The sequence below is a fragment of the Trachinotus anak genome, unplaced genomic scaffold (genome assembly GCF_046630095.1).
Source record: "Trachinotus anak isolate AG129_WGS33_773 ecotype Australia unplaced genomic scaffold, CSIRO_AGI_Tana_v1 ptg000001l, whole genome shotgun sequence".
NCBI lineage: Eukaryota > Metazoa > Chordata > Actinopteri > Carangiformes > Carangidae > Trachinotus > Trachinotus anak.
In genome coordinates this window covers 4,503,507-4,525,804 of record NW_027273852.1, presented here as the reverse complement: position 1 = coordinate 4,525,804, position 22,298 = coordinate 4,503,507, and the positions used below count along the sequence as shown (strand labels likewise).

At 41.1% G+C, this 22,298-nt stretch overlaps 2 protein-coding genes across 2 annotated transcripts; one reads left to right on the top strand and one right to left on the bottom strand.

The window, feature by feature from the left end:
- The first annotated feature begins 1,942 nt into the window (after positions 1 to 1,942).
- On the top strand, positions 1,943 to 22,149 carry LOC139635132 (GRIP and coiled-coil domain-containing protein 2). Its single transcript, XM_071502190.1, has 24 exons — positions 1,943 to 2,164; positions 2,757 to 2,819; positions 2,946 to 3,030; positions 3,124 to 3,203; positions 3,288 to 3,392; positions 3,542 to 4,046; positions 4,541 to 6,387; positions 6,744 to 6,807; positions 6,983 to 7,083; positions 7,450 to 7,548; positions 8,224 to 8,343; positions 9,289 to 9,453; positions 9,696 to 9,800; positions 10,384 to 10,546; positions 11,159 to 11,259; positions 11,546 to 11,623; positions 11,753 to 11,890; positions 13,413 to 13,534; positions 14,119 to 14,295; positions 14,536 to 14,744; positions 16,446 to 16,673; positions 17,084 to 17,223; positions 19,544 to 19,745; positions 20,174 to 22,149. Exons 1-24 carry the CDS (start codon positions 2,159 to 2,161, stop codon positions 20,245 to 20,247), a joined length of 4,977 nt encoding a protein of 1,658 aa, XP_071358291.1. The 5' UTR covers positions 1,943 to 2,158; the 3' UTR covers positions 20,248 to 22,149.
- Positions 17,778 to 18,935, bottom strand: tmem223 (transmembrane protein 223). Its single transcript, XM_071502312.1, has one exon. The coding sequence runs from the start codon at positions 18,712 to 18,714 to the stop codon at positions 17,911 to 17,913; it is 804 nt and encodes a 267-aa protein (XP_071358413.1). The 5' UTR covers positions 18,715 to 18,935; the 3' UTR covers positions 17,778 to 17,910.
- Positions 22,150 to 22,298: the final 149 nt, after the last annotated feature.

The window sequence follows — 22,298 nt, the reverse complement described above, 5'->3', positions numbered from 1 at the left end:
CTGAGAGGCTTCAATCACGCTGTAGGGGGTCAGTGACATAAACACTCCACTGCGCCACCCCCAAAGTCACCTTTCACTGATTGGGTAGGAGGTCGAGGGCAGTGGAGTGGAGGAGCAAAAGGAGGAGGAGGAATGGAGGCTTTGGAGAGGCAACTATTTTATTGCCCCCCCCTCCTTACTTCAGTGTTTCTACAGCTCCACTGATCGATCTCAAGGTATGGCTTAAATCAAAGTTTTAACAGATAATCTCTTTTATATTAGCAGTTTATGATGATCACCGACTGTGATTTACTTTTGCAATGTATCCATGTTAGTTTGAAATGTGGTGACCGTTAAGCCAAAACTAGCAGTAGAAATTGAGAAAGAGAGAGAAAGAAAGAGAGGGAAAGCAAAAGAGAAAGAGAGAAGCATGAAAGGGTGTCTGTTGCTCCTCCTGATGGACCCAGCCAGGCTATTCATTACTCCCTGAACGCCAGCCAGTGTCAGTTATATTACTGCAAAGCCGTCCCTGACTGACGGCCACGAGTGGGGGGAGAAAAATGGCAGCAAAATACTGCTGGATGCCCTGGAAGAAAACAAGGGAGGGGCTGTGATGGATGGGTGTGTTTGACCCAGGCTGGGTGGAAGGCAGAGATGGGTCTCTTCCAGATGAGACAGGGAGTCGGCAGAGCCCCGGCCTCTCTGCCCAGAGCATCCCAGCCTTGTCAGGATGAGAGGCGTCTCGCTAAAATGCCTCCGTCAGTGCTTCTATCACTCGTGTCAAAACAGACGCTCTCCATATTCAACAGATAAAACTGGACCTCACGTGACAGGAATACAGAAGCATGGCTAGGCCATCCACAGAGTTTGTGACAGGCCTGGTGTCAGCAGGAGGGCAGATAACCCCCACCTCCCTGTAGCAGTCGCAAAAACAACGTCATGGTAGCATCAGACAGCTTTGGGATGATTTTATGCCCCATATGCCCTTACATACACAGTGAAATAACAATCAGAACAGTTAGTGTTCGGTTCTCAGCTACAGGATGTGCTGCACCTTCCCGGGCCGTCTTTGCAAACTGTGTGTAGCTCTGTATTGCCTATATTTTGCTGATCAAGGTTTATTTGTTTTGTTCATTCTATCCTGCTTTTGGTTTTTTTCAATCTTTGTCTTCAACACATGTGTTTGATGTCTGTGAGCTTGATGTCTCCATTTCATGCCTACTGCATGTGTTAAAGTACAGTAAACAGCAAAGAGATTACTACATCTCTCTCAACATAAACAGTCAATATGACATCTCCTTTCACTCAGTACTGTGCAAATGTAATTTATCTTCAAACAACAATAACAGCCCCTTGGATTAAATGCATTGTTATTATACAGTTAAAAAAATATATTCAGTAACATTATTCCAAGATTATTCTTCCTAATAGAACATACAGATAAAACACTATGCCTAGGACATAATTGGGTGACTGTGTCCTTGAGATGATGAATTAAAAAGAAAGCAATCTGTGGAAAAGAAATCTAACTTCTATAGTTGCTGTATTTGTATTAATTCTGCCTATCACAGCTAACTATCTTCGTGATGTGTACCGTCAAGTCACACATATAGTGTACTTTCATAATCCAGATAGCAAAATGCATTGAAATGTGACTCATCTGTGTAATACTGAATTTTATTAACAGTATATTTAAAGTATAATCCCAGATACTAAAGCATTGAGGCTGTAGGCAACTGTATTTTGTCTATATTAGAATCTCTTTTCGACATATTTCTCAGGTTTGAGGTGTTAATGTAAAAAAAAAAAAAAAGCCTATTTGTATCTGACAAGTAAACAAGGTACATTAAATTCAATATGCTGGGTACAATCTGCAAAAGAAAGAAATAAAGCCAAAAAATGCTCGTTGATTATAAACAACCCGGATAAAATATCCTGTTTAACTTGTGACGTAAATAATACTGACGTCACTTGGTTTACGATTGCGGAAGCAAGTCGTAGCTTTAGCCTGCCCGTGGTTAACTCCAAACCAAAACAGAAGCAATGTTTTCGTGTTAAATCCCCAAAGGAATCTGAAATAATCTTAGACATCGCTTTGACTCTGTCCGGTGAAGTTACCTGTTGTCTCTCTCTGCTTGTCAGACGACTGAGAAGTAGCTAAGCGGCCGAACCGACGGAGATGGAGGTAAATGTTGATAGCCGGTGGGTTAGCTTTAGCCGGTCACAGTCTCTTACAGCGTATGAAGCTAGCATTTCCAGGTTAGCTAACAATATAAGATAATGCTAACACTACTACCAGCAGGTGAAGTTATGAGCTGTTTACTAACCGAGCTGAATATCGACAAAACATGGAAATACTCTGAAGCATTAACCATAATGTCGTATTCTTCTGGTACAACAGGCATGTATAATAATATAATAAGCTTTCCCGAGTGACTGGCATTGCTCTCCTCAGCCATCCAGTGTATTGGGGTAAATGTTTATACTGAGAAAGACGAATTTAAATTAAAGAACTTATTAGTCTTGATATGCCGAACTGAAACGTGGCTCCTAAATGATAAGAAAATATTTCAGAACATGGTCTATCAACAATATGGCTTTGCCCACTAGCAGAGGACATTAACCTTAAGATTTTCCAAAGGAAACTATGTGCTGACTGTGACACCAGTCTTTTAACGAGCATGTCTGAAGTAATACAGCATGCCTGACAGATATAATATTCCTATAGCTCTAGCAGTTTAGGTTTGTCATTTCTTCTTTTTCCTCCGCTGAAACAGGACCCTGGTGGCACCGAAGCTCAGTCTGCTGCACCATCACCAGCAGGTGCAGCCAAGTCAAAGGTACTGCACTTCAACAACCACAATGCTCATTGATGTTTTAAACATTATTCCCTTAAAAAGGCAAACAAACAATTGTGCTGTTGTCTAGATTAATGCTCCTGATCTTTCTTTACATTGTATTCTCAGCTGGACACACTGTCCAAAGATGACCTTATCAAGTTTGCCAAGAAGCAGATGGCTGCCATGCAGAAGATGAAGAGCAGGTGTGCAGGTAGGTGTAAATGCTGTTAAAGTTTGTGTTAAGGCTTGATTCTGTGGGTCAATAGTACACAAGTATGTGACAAGATGTTATTTCTTTTATCAGATTTGGAAAAGGAGGTTCAATCCTTCAAACAGCAATCAGAAAACAGTAACAGCAGTTCAGATGACTCCACACTGATACAGGTTTGTTGGAAGGGCAGCATCTCATCATGTGTCTGCTATAGATATCCATATGTTAACTCGCTGTACTTTTTTATAATCCTGTAGGAGCTGACTGAGAGAATGGATGCCTTACTGCTGGAGAAGGCAGAGACTCAGCAAAGTCTCACGTTGTCGCGTAAAGATCTGGAGAGGACTAAGCAGCAAGCCAAGGTGAAAAAAAAAACAACACATAAGATCAAGTTTGACATTTTATGAAATATGGTATATTCCAATAGTTTCTCAGGTCTATTCATTGATCCTTGTATGTTTATAATGAAACAGGAGCCTTACAACATGTGCCTTAATGTTATTTTGTGCAGGATGATCTAGCGGTGCTGCAAGGAGAGCTTGACCGTGTGGTAGAAGACCACCAAAGGAAGATCAAGGCCCTAGAGAACAGTATTGATGAATGCAACAATAAACACCAGGAAGAAGTGGCTTATTTCCAGAAATTACTGAAAGAGCGAGAAGAGAGTGACAGGGAGAGGGAGAGTGAAAGAGAGAGGGAGCGCCAAGCTGAAAATGCCAGTGCAAAAGAGAGCGCAGAAGAAGTCCGCCGTTGCTTAGAAGTTCAGCTGCAAACCCTTCGAGCTGAACTGGAAGCGATCCAAGAGCAAAAATCCCAGGAGATTGCTGAGTTACAGGAGAGCCACCAAAGGGAGTTGACAGAGGCCCAGCAGGAGGTGGAGAACCTGAAGGAGGATCTGGCTCAGAAGAGTCTTCAGCACAATGGGGAAATGAGGGCTCTGGAGGAGGACTTCGAGATTGAGAGGGAGCGCCTCCTGTTGCTTCACGAGGAGCTGACTGAGCAGCTCGCTCTCAAAGGTACAACAGCCCTTCATTTAAAGACAGAAATCAGAACATTAACCACTGTTTTTGTTATAGTGAATGCCACTCACTTTCAAGAAGGTAGTTTAACTTGTTGAAGCAATGACACAATGTGTGATTTAACAGTTATTTTCTTAATAATTTAAGTATTTTTTAAAATGAATTATATAAGCTACAAATTGCAATATTGAGTGACCAGAATTTTTATGAAAAAGTGTCCACTAAACCATAATTTTATTTCTTATCTGCAGTAAAACCCATGGTTGGTATATTTAAGAACATACTTTTCTTTTGATAACATGTTTTCTGGAGTGAATAAAGTCATGTCAAATGACAGCTGAATTACTGCTTGCTTTAAATTAGGCTGGTATTTCAACACCAACATACTTCTTTCATTCTTCTGTTCATGGTATAACTAAACATTTGAATTACTTAATTGTTACATGAAAGTCTGAATAACTTCTGAATTAACATGACTGTTTTTTTTCCAGACAGCTATCTGCAGGATGTGCAAGAGGAGGATGAGGAACCTGCTCGTGGTTCAGGGATCGCCAAAATGCTGGAGCTGTCTGGCATAAGTCAAGACAACACCAGCCACGGTGATGGAGCGGAGACAGAGACCAGCAGATTGAGAGCAGCTTTGGAAGACGTTCAAGCCCAGAACACTATGTTACAGGACGAGCTCACCCTGCTCAGTAATGTGAAGAGTGAGATGGAGGCAGAGCTGGAGAGGACCAAGGAGGAGTTCCAGATGGAGAGAGAGGAGCTGGAGTTCAAAATCAATGAGCTGCAGATGACCAGGGAAAGTGCCCCCAGTGACTCTATAATGACTCTTGATCCTGACCAACAAGACGTCCAAGGAGAATCCAAAGAGTGGGCAGTGAATCTAGAGGAGCAGCAGAGGCTAAACCAGGAGCTTAGGGACCAGTGTGAGACCTTGACCAGGGACAGAGACTCTGCCTTGGCTGAGTGTCAACACATGAGAGACATACTTCAAGGTGTGGAGACAGAACTGGGTGAGAAGACAAAAGATTTTGTTCTTCAGTACAAAGCCATGAAGGAGCAGGCTGCTAGTACTGTACAAGAACTCCAAGACAAGATCGAACAACTGAACCAGGAGAGAGATGGACTGTTGGTGAGGATCAAAGAGGTGACAGAGGAGAAAAATACTCTGATGGAGAACGTGACAGACCTGAAGCTGAAGGCTGAAGGTTCCCCAGGCGATGACGAGAAACTCCAGGCATCTGTAGAGGAGCAAACAACTTTGACCTGTGAGCTGAAGCAATCAGTGGAGGAGCTAACCAAGCAGAATGAGGAGATCCTCTCCCAAATGCAGATGAAGGAAAGCATGACTCAAGACCTTAAAGAGATGGTCAACACACTGACTGAAGAGCGAGACAAAATACAGTCCCTGCTTCAGATGCGAGAAGAGGAAATGCAAAAACTGAACGACGAGAGAACAAAGGAATTTGAGAGGCTGCTGGAAGATAAAGAGAAGGATGCACTTTTGCGGAGAGAGGAGGCAGAGAAGTTGAAAGGCCTGAAAAAAGAGAATGAAGATGAAGTGCAACATCTGAAAGAGGAGAGGAAAAAGATAGAGGAGAGCCTGAAAGAGGAGGTGGAGAGAAAGCAGGGGGCAGTTTCTGCTCTGGAGCTGACTATCAAAGAGCTCTCCACAGAAAAGGCTGACCTCCATCAGAAATTAGAAGAGGCATCCTCAGGACTTGCCAAAGCCCAGGAAGAAAGGGAGCTTTTGGGCTCCAAACTGGCAGCCATGGAGGCTCAGCTGGAGCAGGAGATGTCTGAAAAGCAGCACCTAGAGGTCAAGTTGAACTCAGCGGCAGAGGAGGCAGAGCAGGCCCGCACCTCCATCAAAGCTCTGGAAGAAAATCAGAATGAAGAACTCAAAAATTCCACAGAAGAGGTTGTGGAGCTACGAGCACGCGTAGATGAGCTAGAAAAGGAGAGGGATCTTTTGAAGAATAGTCTTGAAGAGGCTCAAGCGGAGAGAAGAGTGGAGGAGGTGCAAAATGAGCTCCAGGCCCACATCAAAGACCTAGAAGAGGAAAGGAACATGTTGAGACACAACCTGGAGGAGGTGGTGAAGGACACCGAAGGGCTGCAAAAAGACCTGCTGGATATGAAGTCAGTCAGTGAGAAGATTAGTGAGGAGAACCAGAAACTGCAGACTCAGATTTCTCTGATGACTGAAGAGAAAGAAGAGAAGGAGAAAGGGGAAATGGAGAATATGGAGAAAGAAAGAAGTGAATACAGAGAACAGCTGACGGAGAAAGACTCGCTTATATCTCAGTTGAGGAGTGAGATGGCTGCTCTCCAGGTGAGTGGAGCTCAAAAAAAGGACAATAATGTGAATTTGATACTTAAAGTTGTCCTGATTCTAATGACCAATCATAAGCACAACTAGATATTCTAAATCGTGATTGACCACATTTTGCTTTAAATGCCTAATGAGACATGATCACGCAGCAACAGTTGATCAGAATACAGTGCTGTCTGTAGCATTGCTGTTTCAGTACTGCAACTGTCAATGGAAAAAAAATGTTAACTTAGATTGCAGCTTCAAAATAGCTGCCAACAATACAAAAAAAACTGGTATGTTATGTGTAATTGTGTTGTTTTATTTTGTCTTCTTTCTTTTCTGCTTTCTCTCTTTTTCTTCTGTCACATTCTTAGGAGCCTGGTGCCCAGTCAGCTTCCTCTGAGGAAAACGCTAACAGTGAGATCACAAATAAAATAGGTATGGAGATGACACATGTCCATGTTAATGAGTAGAATAAACTAATATCTCAAACTGTATGTTATTTTACTAAATATATGGTCCTTCAGTTTACCTGCTTGTAGGAGCAGGTAAGAAATGATAGATTTTAATCTCAGAATATAATTCAGAGCTTTCTAAAATCTGCTCCCCTCAGCATCGCTGGAGAAAGAAAACAAAGTAAAGGATGAGAAGATGAACAAAATCAAAGCTGTTGCTGTCAAAGCAAAGAAGGAGCTGGACATCAGTAAGAAAGAGGTAAGAGAGTGATATTTCTAAACTGTAAATGTTAGTTTGTTAACCTTTATTTAACAACATGAACATAGTAAAGACATGGGACTTTTTTTGTCACAGTAGTTATTGTCATTATACAAATCGTAGAAAACAGAGAAATACACTATAAAAATATTGTGTAAATTGCAGAAATTATAATGGAAATCCTAACTTATAAAACATTCCCAGTGTTCTCTTTGTAAAGTGAATAGTGTCAGAAAACAGTGCTTCATATTTAGGACATAAGATAATTATACATATAAATGTACATTATACACATTTTCTCCTCAGTGTTCAGATTAGTGATTGTACACAGCTCAATCTGTAATTTATTAAATTTTTTTTTTCCAGGTTGCAACCCTCAAAGAGGAGGTAGAATTACTGAAAGCAGAGAGGGAGAAAGTGAACAGCTCTATGAAAGACATCATCCACGGTGCTGAAGGCTACAAGGTGGGAGGCTGTGCAGTCCTGCTTCACTTCTGTTACTGTATCGTTTACAGAAACATCTAAGTAAAAGATAGTTGTAATTTAACATAATATATAGTAGGGATGCATATTTTAGAGGAAGTAATTATTTTGATTATTTTGATTGATAAATTAATTCCACAATAGAGCACTAATGAAGTTGTAATGGAATCAATATTGCTTAGTGTTTGACATTTCAGAACGTAGACAATGCAGTGTTCATGCTGTGCCGTGCTGTGCATTAAAAGTGGCAGAACTGCTGGCATCCGGGTGATTCACATGTCACTCCATCTGATGGCAATTTAAATAATTAGATTTTCTTCAAAAATAAAAGCACAATATAACTTGACCCATAATAAAACTGACAGTTTTGATCATTAAACATTTGATTAATTCTCTGCATTCCTAATGTAACTAATTGGCAAGTGGAAGGATGCTCTCTTCAAAACAAACTTTGTGCGTGATGTCACTCCCAGTGGTCTCCATAAGCAGCCCCCAGACTGCACTCTGCTTTCCATGAGAGGAGAAACCACTCTGTTGTGTCTAATGAGAGTTTTGTCCCTTACTCAAATCTAAACGCAGCTGATATCTGAGATGCATAGTGTTTACCTTCACTGAGCTAGTCAATCGAGTAGTGAATTTGTGTGTGTGTGTTTGTAGAACCTGCAGATAGATTACGACAGACAAACAGAGCAACTGGATAAGGAGAGAGAGAAGGTGGAGGCGGCGGAGAGACAGATTGCAGAGCTGACCAAACGACTCAGCAGCACTGTCACACAGGTAACACACACTCAATCACACACGCGCACACACATTACCACTAACAAACACATGAAGTGCTCTCACCCACCAGTAAATCTCAGCAGTGCCACTTTGTCCAGCAATACATCTCTCCAATACTTCTCGCATAACTCAGTTTTCATCTGATTTACAGTGAGTCATTTTAGCCAGCGACACTTTACCCGGCTATGGTTGACAGCCCTGCACCCTCAAATAGCCCATCAGATGTGACTGGGTGAGCTAGGTAGAAATTGTGTTTATATATACTCCTCTCCCCAAGCTCATAACTGTCTCTTTCCAGTGAGAGAACAACAGGGAAGTAAATGGAGCGGAGTTTAGCTTCCATCTGCTGCGTTCTAGTTCGGCTCCATTTTCTGAGACACAGGTTTATTCTTGTGTGCGCTCATAGGTCTCAGGGGGAGGCGGGCAGACTTGAAGCTACTCAGGGATCTCAGAGTACGTCTGGACATCTCTGTGTACCAATCATAGATTCGGTGTTTGGTTGACAGATGATGGGAAGTGGCTGCTGCTGCTGCTGGTTCAGTGTACCTTGCAGAGAAAGCCCGTAGAGCCTGCCGCTGTCAGATTTGCATGAATGACTTTCAAACGTGTGTTCATACAGGTTTGGTGCATTTGCCTATATGTGGGTTTTCAGATGAAAACAGTGCATCTGTAAAGTGGTAACATTTTCAGATTTAAGAAAGACAACCTTTTTCAGTGTGACATCCACCCTTTTTTCCACCCTTTTTACAATCCTACTGTGTCCAGTGGGATTGTAAAAGACTACATTTTTCACTTAGTGAGAGTCATGAGAGTCAAAACTGGCCTTCTGTAAGAATGTCAACCCTTGTTCATTTCACAAAATATAATTAGAGCACATTCTCTTTTTAAAGATTGTTTGTCACCTGACAGAGAGAGTAATCTGGAGTATTTATGCTTTTGCAGAAGGAGACGCTGAGCAGTGAGAAAGAGGACATGCAGGCTGGTATGGAGACCATAAGGAGCACGGTGAGGCAGCTGGAGGCCCAGAACCAGGAGCTGCAAAGACAGTCAGCTAGTCTGGACAGAGACCTGCTGGCTGAAAGGGCTATGAAAGAACAGAAGATCAAGGTAGAAATAAGGAGACATGCATCTTTTACTGTTGTGTCCTGGTCAGAGGTCACGCCAGCCTTTGCTCCTTGTTTTGTATTTAAGCTAGTCTTATAACAGAAACTGAAACTTCAGACTAACCTGCTTCAGTGTCTTTTACAAATGAGTATCTTCACATCATAATTCATTCATTTGATAATATGAAATCGACAGAAAGCTTTTGACCAACCAAAGACCTCCTTTGTGTTTGCTTGCATGCGCAGGACTTGACATCTGCCATGAAGGAGGTAGAAGAGCTGACAGCTGAGCTCCGCAAGCAGCAGCAGCAGTCTCAGCAGACTGCCCAGGAGCTGGACCAGCTACGCAAGGTACACACACACTGACACACAAATGCTTCTCGGATACTAGCGTGTCTCCAAGGACCAGTCCAGTCAAGCGACTGGACTGGTGATGGCCGGCCTGCAGCTACAGCAGCACCTCTCAGAGAGAAAGAGAGCAATTCTAGCCCACAGCACAGACGCTGCTGTTGCTTTTCCATTAGTGGAGACCTACATAGTACAGCAGTGTACACGAAAGCTGCCAGGAGGTTTGAATTTGTCATGTGTCTACATTGTTAGTACAGCCCAATAAACTTATTTTATGAGGATGATACTTATTTCTTTTGAGAGTAAAAGACAGATAATCATATGTTAGGCACGATTCATTTTTAAGAAAGTTTGTTATTTAAGAGTAGTAATAAAGACCACAAGAGGCTGAAGTGCACTAGGTGAGATAGAAAAATTATTGTGGCCAAAAACTGATCCTGGCAAAAATAAAAATTCCACTTGCCTTCTGTAACAAGGATATGGTTCCAATTGTAATTATAGTTTGAGATAAATGACCTGACTGACAGCAAGATGAGGTTTTAGCTTTGTTCCTTGTAATGATGTGGTATGTTGACACTGCCTCTAGGAGGCGCAGCAGAACTCCCTGCTGGACATGGAGATGGCCGACTACGAGCGTCTGGTGAAAGAACTCAACACCAAACTCTCAGAGAGAGATGAGTGTGCTGAGGAGTTAAAGACCCAGATAAACACCCTCACCCAGAAAGAGGACACTCTGAAACAGGAAATCGGTATGGATGATATGTTCACATTTCCACTCACCTGCTGAAACACAGAATAATAACTCTGCAGTTTCTTTTATGTGGCGCTGTAGATTTATTTAGGAATGGAATAGTAATAAAAGCATGCCAGCTTTAATCACACAGTTGTATCATAGCATGATTCCACAAAAAATGTTTTTTCTGTAGGTTGATCAGATCCAAAACCATGTGAATTTCCCCACTGTGGGACTAATAAAGGCTATCTTATCTTATCTTATCTTCAACCTAACTTGTACAGTGCTCTTCAGTTCTACGTTAAGATAGAAATGTGTCCTGCAGGTTTTAGGAATACAAGGAATCAAGTCTGCATTCACTGATAGTAAACATCCATATTCCTGTATTTGCTGTCTATCATGAATCTGCAGGGTCCTCAGATGGGAAATAGTGTTGTATGTATTTTCCCTCCCTCTCGCTCCATGTTTCCTGTTGCTCTACAGTCAAACTGTATAATTAAGGCAAAATACTGGAAAAATGTCCTTAAATAAAAATCCTACAGAATACATGAAATGCACTTAAACCATTTCATGTGTCTGTTTGTGTATGTGTGTGCACATGTGCCCGTGCATCTGTATCTGTCTCCAGAGGCTTTGAAGTCCCAGCTCGATCAGGGGGAGGAGAAGACCTCCAAGATGAAACAGCTGCTGGTGAAGACCAGGAAGGACTTGACCGATGCCAAGAAACAGGTCTGTGTGTGTGTGTGTGTGTGTGTGTGTGTGTGTGTGTGTGTGTGTGTGTGTGTGTGTCTATGGGGGGGGGGGGGGGTTGAAAGAGTGTCCCGCTGGATTGCCTATTACTGTGTGTAACATTACTGCCTGATGAATGTAAATAGTGTTATGCAACCATGTGCGGGTGTGATTGTGGAGAAGGCCTTGAAGATGTTGGGAATCTTTAATCATTTGTGTGCGTTGTCATGTTTGCATATATGGGTGTATGCATTTAAATTGTCACTGTGTGTGTGCGCGAGTGCAGGAGAGCTCCCTCATGATGCTGCAGGCCTCCCTGAAAGGAGAGCTAGAGGCTCACCAACAGCAGCTAGAAAGCTCCAAGGTAACACAGACAGCACTACCCAGCAAAACCTCTCTCTGCTGTCCCTTTTTATGAAATATAGAATTTTGCTTATCAACATTTTGGCCATGAAAATGTAACACATGAAAGTATGTGTGTTTATGCAATTAGATCGAGGTGTGTGATTTGATGGCGGAGCGCCATCGTCTGCAGGAGCAGCTGAAGTCTGCGTTGGAACAGCAACAAAGAACCAGCAGCTCCCTGCAGCAACGGATCAACAGCCTGCAGCAGGAGAGAGATGCTGCTAAGGTACACACACTGAGTTTTACATAAATTTGAAAAATGCCTTCTTCAAATTACATTGACATCCAAATTGACAACTCACTCGCTTTTTGTGTGATCGACAGTCCAAAGTCCAATTTAATTTATACTAATATCAAATAGAATGTTTGAAAGCTAAAAACAACAATGGATGTTTTTGCTTGAAGAATAATTTCAACAGTTAGTCAAGTAATTTTCTGTCAAACAATTAGCTGATTAATCAGCTACTTGTTTCTAGTTTGGTGTGACTGGGGTTGAGAAAATGATAAAAATATTTGAGGAGCTGCAACACATACTGTCGTCAAAATGCAAATGTGAAATTGATGACAAGAAGTTGGATCAATTAAGGCAAACAGTAATAAGCAAACTGCTCATATTGTTTATAGGACATATTCTTTTTTTATTACAAATTTCTGCAATAATTTAAAAAAGACTTGGATAAAAAGTCACCGCCCACCAACTATACATTTCTGGTAAATAGCTGTAATTAGCTTTCACAACTTGATTTAGCTATTATCTTCACTGCTCTCTGCTCTTTTTCTGCTACTCGGTGTGAAAATCGCATTTTCCCACCATCCTAGAGGAGTTAATTCCACATTATGGTCATTTTAGAGACTGTACTTTGTTGTGCTTTTAACTTATATTTTGTTAAACTCTAGCTTTTCATATAATTTGTCCAGCCCATTTATATCAGTGAGAGTCTATGTGGTATAAATCACTCTTTGTTCTCCATTCTTCTTTTCCTCTAACAGCGTCTACCTTTCTTCCTCCGTATTCTTCAATTAGAACTTTTATTATTGTGCCTTACTCTGCCTTTGCAGAATAAAAAATGTTTTTCATCTTTCTCTCATCTCATTCCTGTCCTCTCTCATCGCCTTATTAAAAGCAGCTCAACACTACAGTCTGAGATATTCATATGGATTTTTGATCAGTGTGCTATTGTCTGCTAAATGGTTCAAAACAGCTGTCGTTAAAAGAGGTGTATGAATGAAGAATGTCACTATTTGGGAAAGATGGCTAAAAAGATTTGAAGTGCGCATTCAAGAAACACACAAGCTGAAGCACAAGCATTAGTGAGACAAACAGTGTTTTCTGGTTGAAATTGCCTTTTTTATTCACCTGTGGCATTTACCAAATGGTGTTTTTCCGAAGAGAGGTACATTGTGTGAGTACAGTGAGTTTGAGTGCAGCAGAATGAAATGAAGTCATTTGAGAAAATTTGATGACGAGATTGTGACTAAGTGGGTTGATGACGCACTATTTGAAACATCATCAGTATGAAAATAAAGTTAGCAGTTTACTAGTTGTTTTCTTTGGGTTTGAAGATGAATAATATTTAAGATCATGGAGGTAAACAGATATTACAACCACAAATCTGATCATCTCCCAGTCTATCATACTGTTTGCAGTTATAATTCCTCGTTTGAGAGAGCATAAAAGTTAAATCTACAATACATGTGCGCTGTGTTATTTATTGTATATCTCTGCTTTATCCTTGTATTGATTCCAGGCTGAGCTTGAGGCAACAACAGGCGAGTTTGAGGGTTACAAGGTGCGAGTTCACAATGTGCTCAAACAGCAGAAGAGCAAAACCACCGCTCAGGGTGAAGGAGACTTTGGCAAACTAGAGAGGTAAGGACAACACCTGTATGACAGTTGTGTACAAAGGGAGATGCAGGGAGGTAATCAGAAAGCGTAGCTGTGAATTGTGTCCTGCTAGTGCCCGGTGAATGTAATCTACAAAGGACTGTGACATGTTTTTGCTGCACTAACTCTCTACTTCAGCACAGAGGAATTATAACCCTGTCATTGTGCTGCTGCACTATTTAAAATTAGGAGGTGCGGCACCCTCAAACAACCTTAAAGCTGCAGCATTAAAACCTACTGGCAAATACACAGCCAGGAAAGTACCTAATAGTGGTTGAGTTAATAGCTAGTATTGTAAGAAATGGTAATAAATATTTTTAAACTATTCAAAAAACTGTGTTTCTTGCTATTTTTAAACCAAAACAAAGACACGATTGTTATACAACTATTTTACATTGTGTGACATAAGTAAAAGCTGATAAAGGTCTGATAACACAGCCTATGTTTTTTTTTTAATTGCAGGCACAATCTCAATGAATCATATTAAAGTGAATGCTAATTTAGTTGTATGCATCAGTCAACACTGTAAGAGTGATGTGAATGTAATGAATGCGATGTTTGTCTGGCAGGGAGCAGTTGTCCTCTCAGGTAGAACAGCTAAGGACCAGGCTGACAGAAAGCCATCAGAACCTCCAGAGCAGCACAGCAGAGCTGCAGCAGCTCCAGACTGAACACGACACTCTGCTGGAGAGACACAACAAAATCCTCCAGGAAACTGTGACCAAGGAGGCAGAACTCCGCGAGAGGTGAGCTGGCTAGGCTTAGGGGTTTTTATTTGTTGTTAGTTGACCCTGTCTTGTATGGAATCTACTGTACTACCATGTTGTCACACTCCATATATGTATTTTCTGATTTTCTTTTCAAATCTTTTTGTAATCATGAGACATAGGCACACATGCTGGATACAGCTGATTAGACCATTGCTGCTTATTCTTTATTCTCTACACTTTTCCTTTAATGCCCCCTCCCCCTGTCTGTACCTCCAGGCTGCTGTCAGTGCAGTCAGAAAACGTGGCTCTGCGGTCAGACCTGTCCCAGGCTCAGGCTGACCTGTCATCTCAGGTCGAGGCCCAGCGCCAGACGTACAGGGAGCAGCTGAGGAAGCTGCAGGATGACCATCGAGCCACTGTGGAGACCCTGCAAAGCCAGCTGACCCGTGTTGAGGAGCAACTCTTCAACCTGCAGAGTCAGAACAGTAAGCATTCAGACAAATCAGAAACTTGATCCAAATTTATCAGGCAGTGAGAACTTGATTCTGTATGTGAAGTAGCAGTTGAACAGGGTGAGGTTAGACATTTATATATCACAAAGTCACAAAAACAATCGAAGAAGTAACTGTAGTTCAATGAAACAAGGAGTGACTGATGGTATCATATAAAGAGATCTAACAAAGCAGCAAGTGTTGAGTTGAGTATTGAAAGTTTTCTAGTATGTTTACTCTGATCTTCTATGAGAGGAACGATGGGAGAGAGAACGGGGGGGGGGGGTTGGTGTGTTCATCAGTGGAGCAGCACTGGAAGCTCATTCATCACCTCCCACACAGCTGCCCTCTGGAGTCAAACAGCAAATACATAGTGATGACTAGGAGAGGCAAGTGCGTGTGTCTTCTCTGTCACTTCAATAGGGCCAGGTGTTGGTGAGGCTCCTCAGCTCTGTTCCCGCCTCTCAGTGTGGCAAACCGCTCACTGTGACATCTGGACAGACTCATCATTAGTGGCTCATAAATGCACGCCAGGATTACTCCGATATATTGAGCCGATATCAGTCTTTATTGAGAGTTATATTTGAGCCTTTTTACCACTTTATTTGAATTTAGTGTCAGTTAAAATGCAGAAGGGTTCAACATTAGTGTGTCTTACTGGCTGTATTGGACAGGTAGCCATAAAACTGCTGGACTCTTGAAAGTTTTTACTGTTCTCATAGACTTTTTTTTATGAATCTTTAACAGTTACATTTATAAATTGATGAAGGTTTCTTGTCATGTTTTGCTCAGTTTCTTCTTTAATCTAAACGGTAGCTAAGTAAGTAGCTAATGAACTACAAATAAAGTCTTTTACAAGTTAGAAAACAGTGGAGGCTGCGGCTTTGTCTTCAGCTCTCTGTGTTGCTGACTGTTGTTGCTGCTGAGTCCTATATAATATCAAAGACTTGTAGTATATCATAAATCAGTTCCCCTTTTTGCAGCAGTATTACACATTATTAGCTAAAAATGTTTGGTTTTATTTGTGTTCTTTTGAGCTCTCAGCGTTCCCTGTGGACCCTTTAGTGTTAAGCCCAGGTCAGACTACAGAAGCTGGTCAAACTCTAATGTATTCACACTCACAAAAAATGACATATGCATGTAGCAGGAGCTTATCATCTCAATCATCTCACTCAGCTACAGTGGGGGTGGGAGTGGGAGTGGAGTACCAGACTGGAGGTGGGAAGGTAAGGGCACTGGTTAGGTCTGGCCTCTTGGTTCAGTTTCAGGTTCATTAATCACAATCTTCTCTTTTGTCCACCCACTCCCTTAAGTGCTCCGTCCTTTCTCTCAAACTTCTCTTCACACTTGACATTGTTTATTCCAGCGGAATTGGTTAACACGAGAATGTCTGGTGCCCCCTCATGTCCCAATGAAGTAGGACACTGACTCACAGCTTGGCGTGAAATTAAGTGGGAACTCATAGTAAAGGATTGCGCATACTGCACGGGCTTAAAGAGTCCAGAGCTGCTCTTTGAGATGCTTCACGTCTTTGACTTGTTTGACCCCTTTTCTGAAATATAAAAGCACTTCATGTTGAAACCATGATAGTTACTGTAATCAGAGGATGATAAAATAACAAATTACATATTGAATAGTAAAATAATCTGTAATGACAACATGTTGTTCTTTTACAAACCTTACACCCTCTTTCAGGTGCAGTGTTGGTCCAGTCAAGCCGTAAGCCTCTGGTATCAGACCCTCAGCGCAGGAGCACAGATCAGAACCAGGCAGGGCTGGGACCAGTGGGCTTCAGCGACCTTCAGTCAATGGCCAGGGAAGAGGGTGAGGGTATGGAGACCACTGAGACTGAGAGCCCTTCTCCTGCACTTACACCCCTACCCTCTCTGGAGCAGCTTCTCACGTCTCCGGATCCCAAACAAGGTGCGTTTAACAGCAGGGGTGCACCATGAACAGTACTTCATCCGTCTCACAAGTTCCATATTAACTCTGACCCAAATATGGCAAAACAGTTGTCATTCTGTTTGGGTCAAAGAGTGAAAATTCAGGAAGAAGTAAAAAAGTATTTCACTATACACTGATGGGATTGTTATTCATTAACTAAATTATCTATTTTTGTAGGAGTATGATAGTAGAGTCTATGACAATTATTAAAAATACTATATTGTATAATTATAATATTTTATTTTGTAATGACAGTGCTTCATGTGATCATCCACCAAACTATGTAAAAAAACAAGACATCAGGACATGAGCCACACACTTGGCTTCTACACCCAGAAACCACTCAAATCACAATCTTTACTTATGTATATCTTTGGTTTCATCTCTAGAGCCATTTGTGTGGGCGGTGGAGCCTACCAAAGAAGAGCTAAGTCAAAAGCTGACCACAGCCACCCGCAGCATGGAGCATATGAACAGCCTGCTGCATGAAACTGAGGCCACCAATGCTGTTCTCATGGAGCAGATCACTGTAAGTATATGTACACACACATGCAGAAAGATCAATGATGTTAATCAGTTTACTTTCACAATATTTTGCTCAAAAAGTTAATTTAACTTAAAACTTTAAATCATACACACATTAAATTTTAAATGTGAAATGCGTTTGAAAGGATTTCATAACTATTTCATTGTGGCAGATTAGACACAAGCGAACACTTATTTCAATTTTCAGTTTCTCTGCTGATCATTTTCTCAATCAACCATTTAGTCTACATATCAGAAAGTAGTGAAAAATGCTGTTCAAATGTACTGCTGCCTATTGCGACAGCTCCAAATGTCTTGTTTTGAGCAACAAACAGTTCAAAACTGAGAGATATTCAATTAAATATCACGTAAGACAAGAAACACAGGACATTTTGGAATGTGTCACATCTCTGCTTGATGAATAATGACTTTATTGACTGTCCAAATAGCTGCTGATAAATTTTTGTCAATTGACTAATTGTTTCAGCTTTAAACAGTGTCAACAGAATAGATACGTCATGTCATAATAGACATAAATTAACCCAAACCAGTCTATACTATTGATCATGTAGATTTTATTTCAATGAAGAGAATCAAACACAAATTGACATGCCGTAGTTGTGTAAAATCAGATCTGTTGACCAGCCATCCATTGGTTTTTAGTGCCTAACACAGTCTTGGAGACCCCTATTTAAAACTGTCGGTATGCCCCCACAGTGATGTCAAACAGCTTAGCGTTGTTCAGGGTCCCCTCTTTGTCCAAGAGAAAGTAGAACTTGTGTCCTTTGACCCTGAGGGGGATGAATGAGGGAGACTCATGTCTGTGAGTGTGACACGCCACCTCAGACAGTGGGACTGTTACCCTCCGGCCTCGGCCTGGTCCCAAAGGTGACTGGGTGCAAACAGTCACCATCTTGCCCCCTTTATGTAAAACCACCTGGCTTACAGAGCGACGGCAGAACACAATCCCGAGCCCGACTATCCCTGCTCCGATTGACAGGCATCCCAGCGTGAAGCAGTACCTCCAGGTGTTTGACCCCAGGTTCATCTCGAAACTCCACATCCCAGCGAGCCCGGTGGTGGTCGTTGTGGCGGACGCCTCGGCTTTCCCTTCATCTGTAGCGCCTCCTGTATTTCTGAGCTCGGTGTAAGCGAAGTGAGCCATGTACGTCCAGAAAAGAAACTGTCCGCCGCAGAAGACCGAGAGGAGCCGGAAGAAGCGGGACCTGTCGTGCTCGAAGAGGGTGACATCTTTGGAAAGCTGGGTGGAGGCGGAGAGGTTGCGGCGGGCTGCCAGCTGTCTGTGAGCGGCACCGAATATCCTGCTGCACAGTCCGGAAACACACGTTAACCGCTCGGACAGGCCGCTGCTCGGTGAAGCCTGCGGCAACATGGACGCGTTTCGAGAGACGCTGACTTTTTGCTGCATGTTAACGAGTCGAAGCTGTTTGGAGTAAAACTCCAACGCCCGACACAGCAGACGCTCTAATCCCATTTTTCGTTAGTTTTTTTTTTCCACACCTAACTGACGGACAACAATGAAATGTTTGTCATAACCAGACTTCTTAATGTCTCTCTTCCACCCGAGAGAGATGTCCTAGGAAGCCGCCATACTTGTTGTGTGACGTATGCCGTTACGGAACACACTACGGGAAGTAGCGGTGATCAAAAATACTCTCGCCCGTTTAAACGAGTAACGCGATATATGTACAACCCACAAAAACATTAGGATTTGCAAATTCTGTGTTGAATGACAATGAAAGAATATATTTATATGTACAATAACACATTTTAAAATCAGTTCGCATTGTAGACCAACAATATCGTTTTTATTTTCCATTTTTTTCTTTATTACTAATATCTTTAATCTTTAAATAGGCTATAATAGTATCTATATTGTTCCTCATTTGTAATGTCATTTGAAAAACAAAGGAATATGTCTGAACTTTTTTGTCTTTCTAAAAATAATTTTACTCCTTGCGTCACTACATCTTTGCTGCTTTTTTTTTTTTTTAAACATATTTTGACGTTTTACAGAAGGGAAAACGTGTAATTAACATAAATGATGAGTGCGCAATATTTCCTTTGGCCAGTGCAGGCTGGTTCAGTGGCATGTTTCACTGGTTCCCTTAAATAGAACGGAACCAGCTTGGATGTAATTGGTTACATCCATGTCTGTGCTGCTATGACAAGTAAAATGTTTGCTGTGAAAAGGTCTATTGTCCCCAAAAAATATTTCTTGTCCACACTAGTAAAAGATATACAGATGTCAAAATCTTAGGTTGTTTTTTAATTTCAAATTGCTGTTAATTTTCACCTGCTAGCTGTTGAAGAGTGAAGTACGTCGTCTAGAGCGAAACCATGAGAGGGAGAAGAGTGTGGCCAACCTGGAGTATCTGAAGAATGTCCTGCTGCAATTCATTTTCCTGCAATCCGGCAGTGAGAGGCAGGCGCTCCTGCCCGTTATTCACACAATGCTGCAGCTCAGTCCAGAGGAGAAAAGCAAACTGGCTGCCATTGCACAAGGTACAGTACATGAACACCGTTTATAAAATTGGGACATACTGCTTTGCATCCCACTACAGAGCAGTTTACTCAATGTGTCCAAAAAAGCATGGTCATGTTGTTAAAAAGGTTAATCATGTAACATATAAACTAAAACATATATACGAAATATATCAGTACTGGTTAAAAATATGCTAGCACCCTTAGCACCCACTAAACTTATAAACTCTGGGTTTGTCACTGTAACAATGTCAGTGTTCACACACAGCATCTGAGCCCACAGATTCAAGCACCCTATAAATTATTTATTCATTATGCAATAACTGTTATAGACACATACCACCCCTTTACAATTTGAACAAAATCATCTTGTTAATCTTTAGTCTCTAGGTGTTAAAGTGCTGTAGTATATAGCATCTATAATTTCTTATCTGCTCTCTTTTGTGTAGGTGAAGAGGAGGGGTCCAGGACTCGGAGCTCAGGCTGGAGCTCCTATCTCCACAGCTGGTCTGGGATCAAATAGAATTGATGACCAACCAAATCAAAAAAAAAAAAATTGGGAGCGCAGTACTAAGATATTACTGGGCCTTTTTCTGTGAAAACCTGTCCTAAGCAGTGATGCTGTACCTGACTGGGAGATTAACTAGGGCATTTACAACATTTTTGGGACATAATAGAAAGGACCAAGTAATGTACAAGAAAAGAATGAGAAGGTAAGGGGTAGAGATAAAACCAAACATTTGGGATGGATTGGATTGATCGAATTGAAGCACTGCAATAGATACATTACTCTCTTACCAATGAATGTTAACTGTGATCTGGTTCTGTCTTCCATGTTCTTACTATTGACATGTACTTGTATTTATAATAACATTTACTGGACATGGTTACACTTCCTTAAAGTGGAGCTCATAAGGCATTATAACACGTTATCATCACAATGAACTTATTGTGAATGGATATAACACATTGGGTATTTTTGCTGTAAGAATTATATTGTATAACACATATGATATGCACAAATTGTAAGGCAGGAATTAATCAAGGGTTTAACTGTAGTTAAGGGCCTAATTTAACGTGAATGTGATATTCAGAAGTTTGATTACTTTGCAAGAAATTTTGACTTACACTTCTACTGGGCTTTTACTGGGTAATGCAGTACAATTGAAGGACTTTACTGGTGTTTTAGCTCTTTTGGTACAAATAACACACGCTTTACATTTCTTTCAACTGTTTTTACGGGCATACTTAAGTGTGAAAGATTTGAACGTTGTTGTCACTACCTTAGAGGCAGCCATCTTTTCCATTCCTTGCAGTATGAAAATTAACGGGAAACTTGCTCAGTACATCAGCGTTAAAATCATCTCTGCTTTTACTTTTTACCAGTTGTTCTCTGGAAGCTAAAAAAAATCATGAAGAAACCTCCACTGCAGTTAGCTTTGGAAAACAATCCATTTAAATCTTTCCACTGTGTCTATCATAAAATAATTTTAAGTATAAAGAAGTACATATCTAACATACTCAGGTTCACCTGACCTAGTTGACTGAGCAATATCGTATACAGTGTATTTGCACTTTTTCTGATTTTGCAGTTGTTCACAAATGCCTCAAATCTGAAATCAGAGCCAGTTAAAACTTTCATTCATTGAGTTGTGGATTATCATATCCTGTAGTGATGGGTGTTTTTTGTTCTGGTTTCTCTATAATTTGTTGTTACTGTTTGTTGTGGTTGTTATTATTTAATATCAAACTATTATTTTCATGTTTCCCATTCCTGTTTTGGGAATCCTTTATGGTTTTGTTGCTTGTTGTGGTGCTGTTAAATCTCTGAACACGAGAGATTTGTTGCAACTCCATCTGAAGACAGCTGTCGTGTTGAAGGATGCTCCCCATGACAGCAAGCACATCCACTCAGCTAAAGTGACCTTGAGCATGACTCCCTAGCAGACCCATGGGTACTGCTTTTTTACAGTGTCTCATCGTGACCTCTGACCTCCATGTTGAAATGGGAGTGGGGAGAGGGGCATAATTCTGCACAGGAATCCCTATTCGCTAAAACACACATCCACACATACATTAATACATTTTTGCTTAAGTCCTAACGGTGATGAAGATAATTGGCCTGTGTGTTTTCCCGTACCAGTGGCAGCTTTTTTGTGATTGCTTCAGCGTCAGTGAATGTATTCTTATCCAAAGCTTTTATATTTATCACAGTTAATGTCAGCATAAGCTATGAGAGATGACTTTACCGATAAAATGTTATCTGTGTAAGAGTGAATAGGCATTTACTATATATTAACTAGTTTGCTAGTTAACACATAGTACTCACGTTTCTGCTGAAAACTGAATTTACATGAGACAAAGAGACAGTTCTGGGTTTTTTCTGGTTTATTTTATTGTAAATGAAAAATAAAGTCAACATGGATGAGAAAGTTTCCAGTTACTTTGTAATGCACTTTGATAGTAAATATTGGATGTGCAGGTCATAAAAAGTATCACTCACCTGATTTTAAACAACTCAGAATTTTTTTATTTTGGGATGAGAATTTCCATGTTGCTGGAGTATTAGAGATA

Coding starts and splice junctions, on each gene's coding strand:
- LOC139635132 (XM_071502190.1), top strand. Junction 2,820..2,945: donor CAGGTGCAGCCAAGTCAAAG/GTACTGCACTTC, acceptor TTGTATTCTCAG/CTGGACACACTGTCCAAAGA. Junction 11,260..11,545: donor TGACCGATGCCAAGAAACAG/GTCTGTGTGTGT, acceptor GCGCGAGTGCAG/GAGAGCTCCCTCATGATGCT.
- tmem223 (XM_071502312.1), bottom strand. CDS start 18,714: ATGGGATTAGAGCGTCTGCTGTGTCGGGCGTTGGAGTTTTACTCCAAA.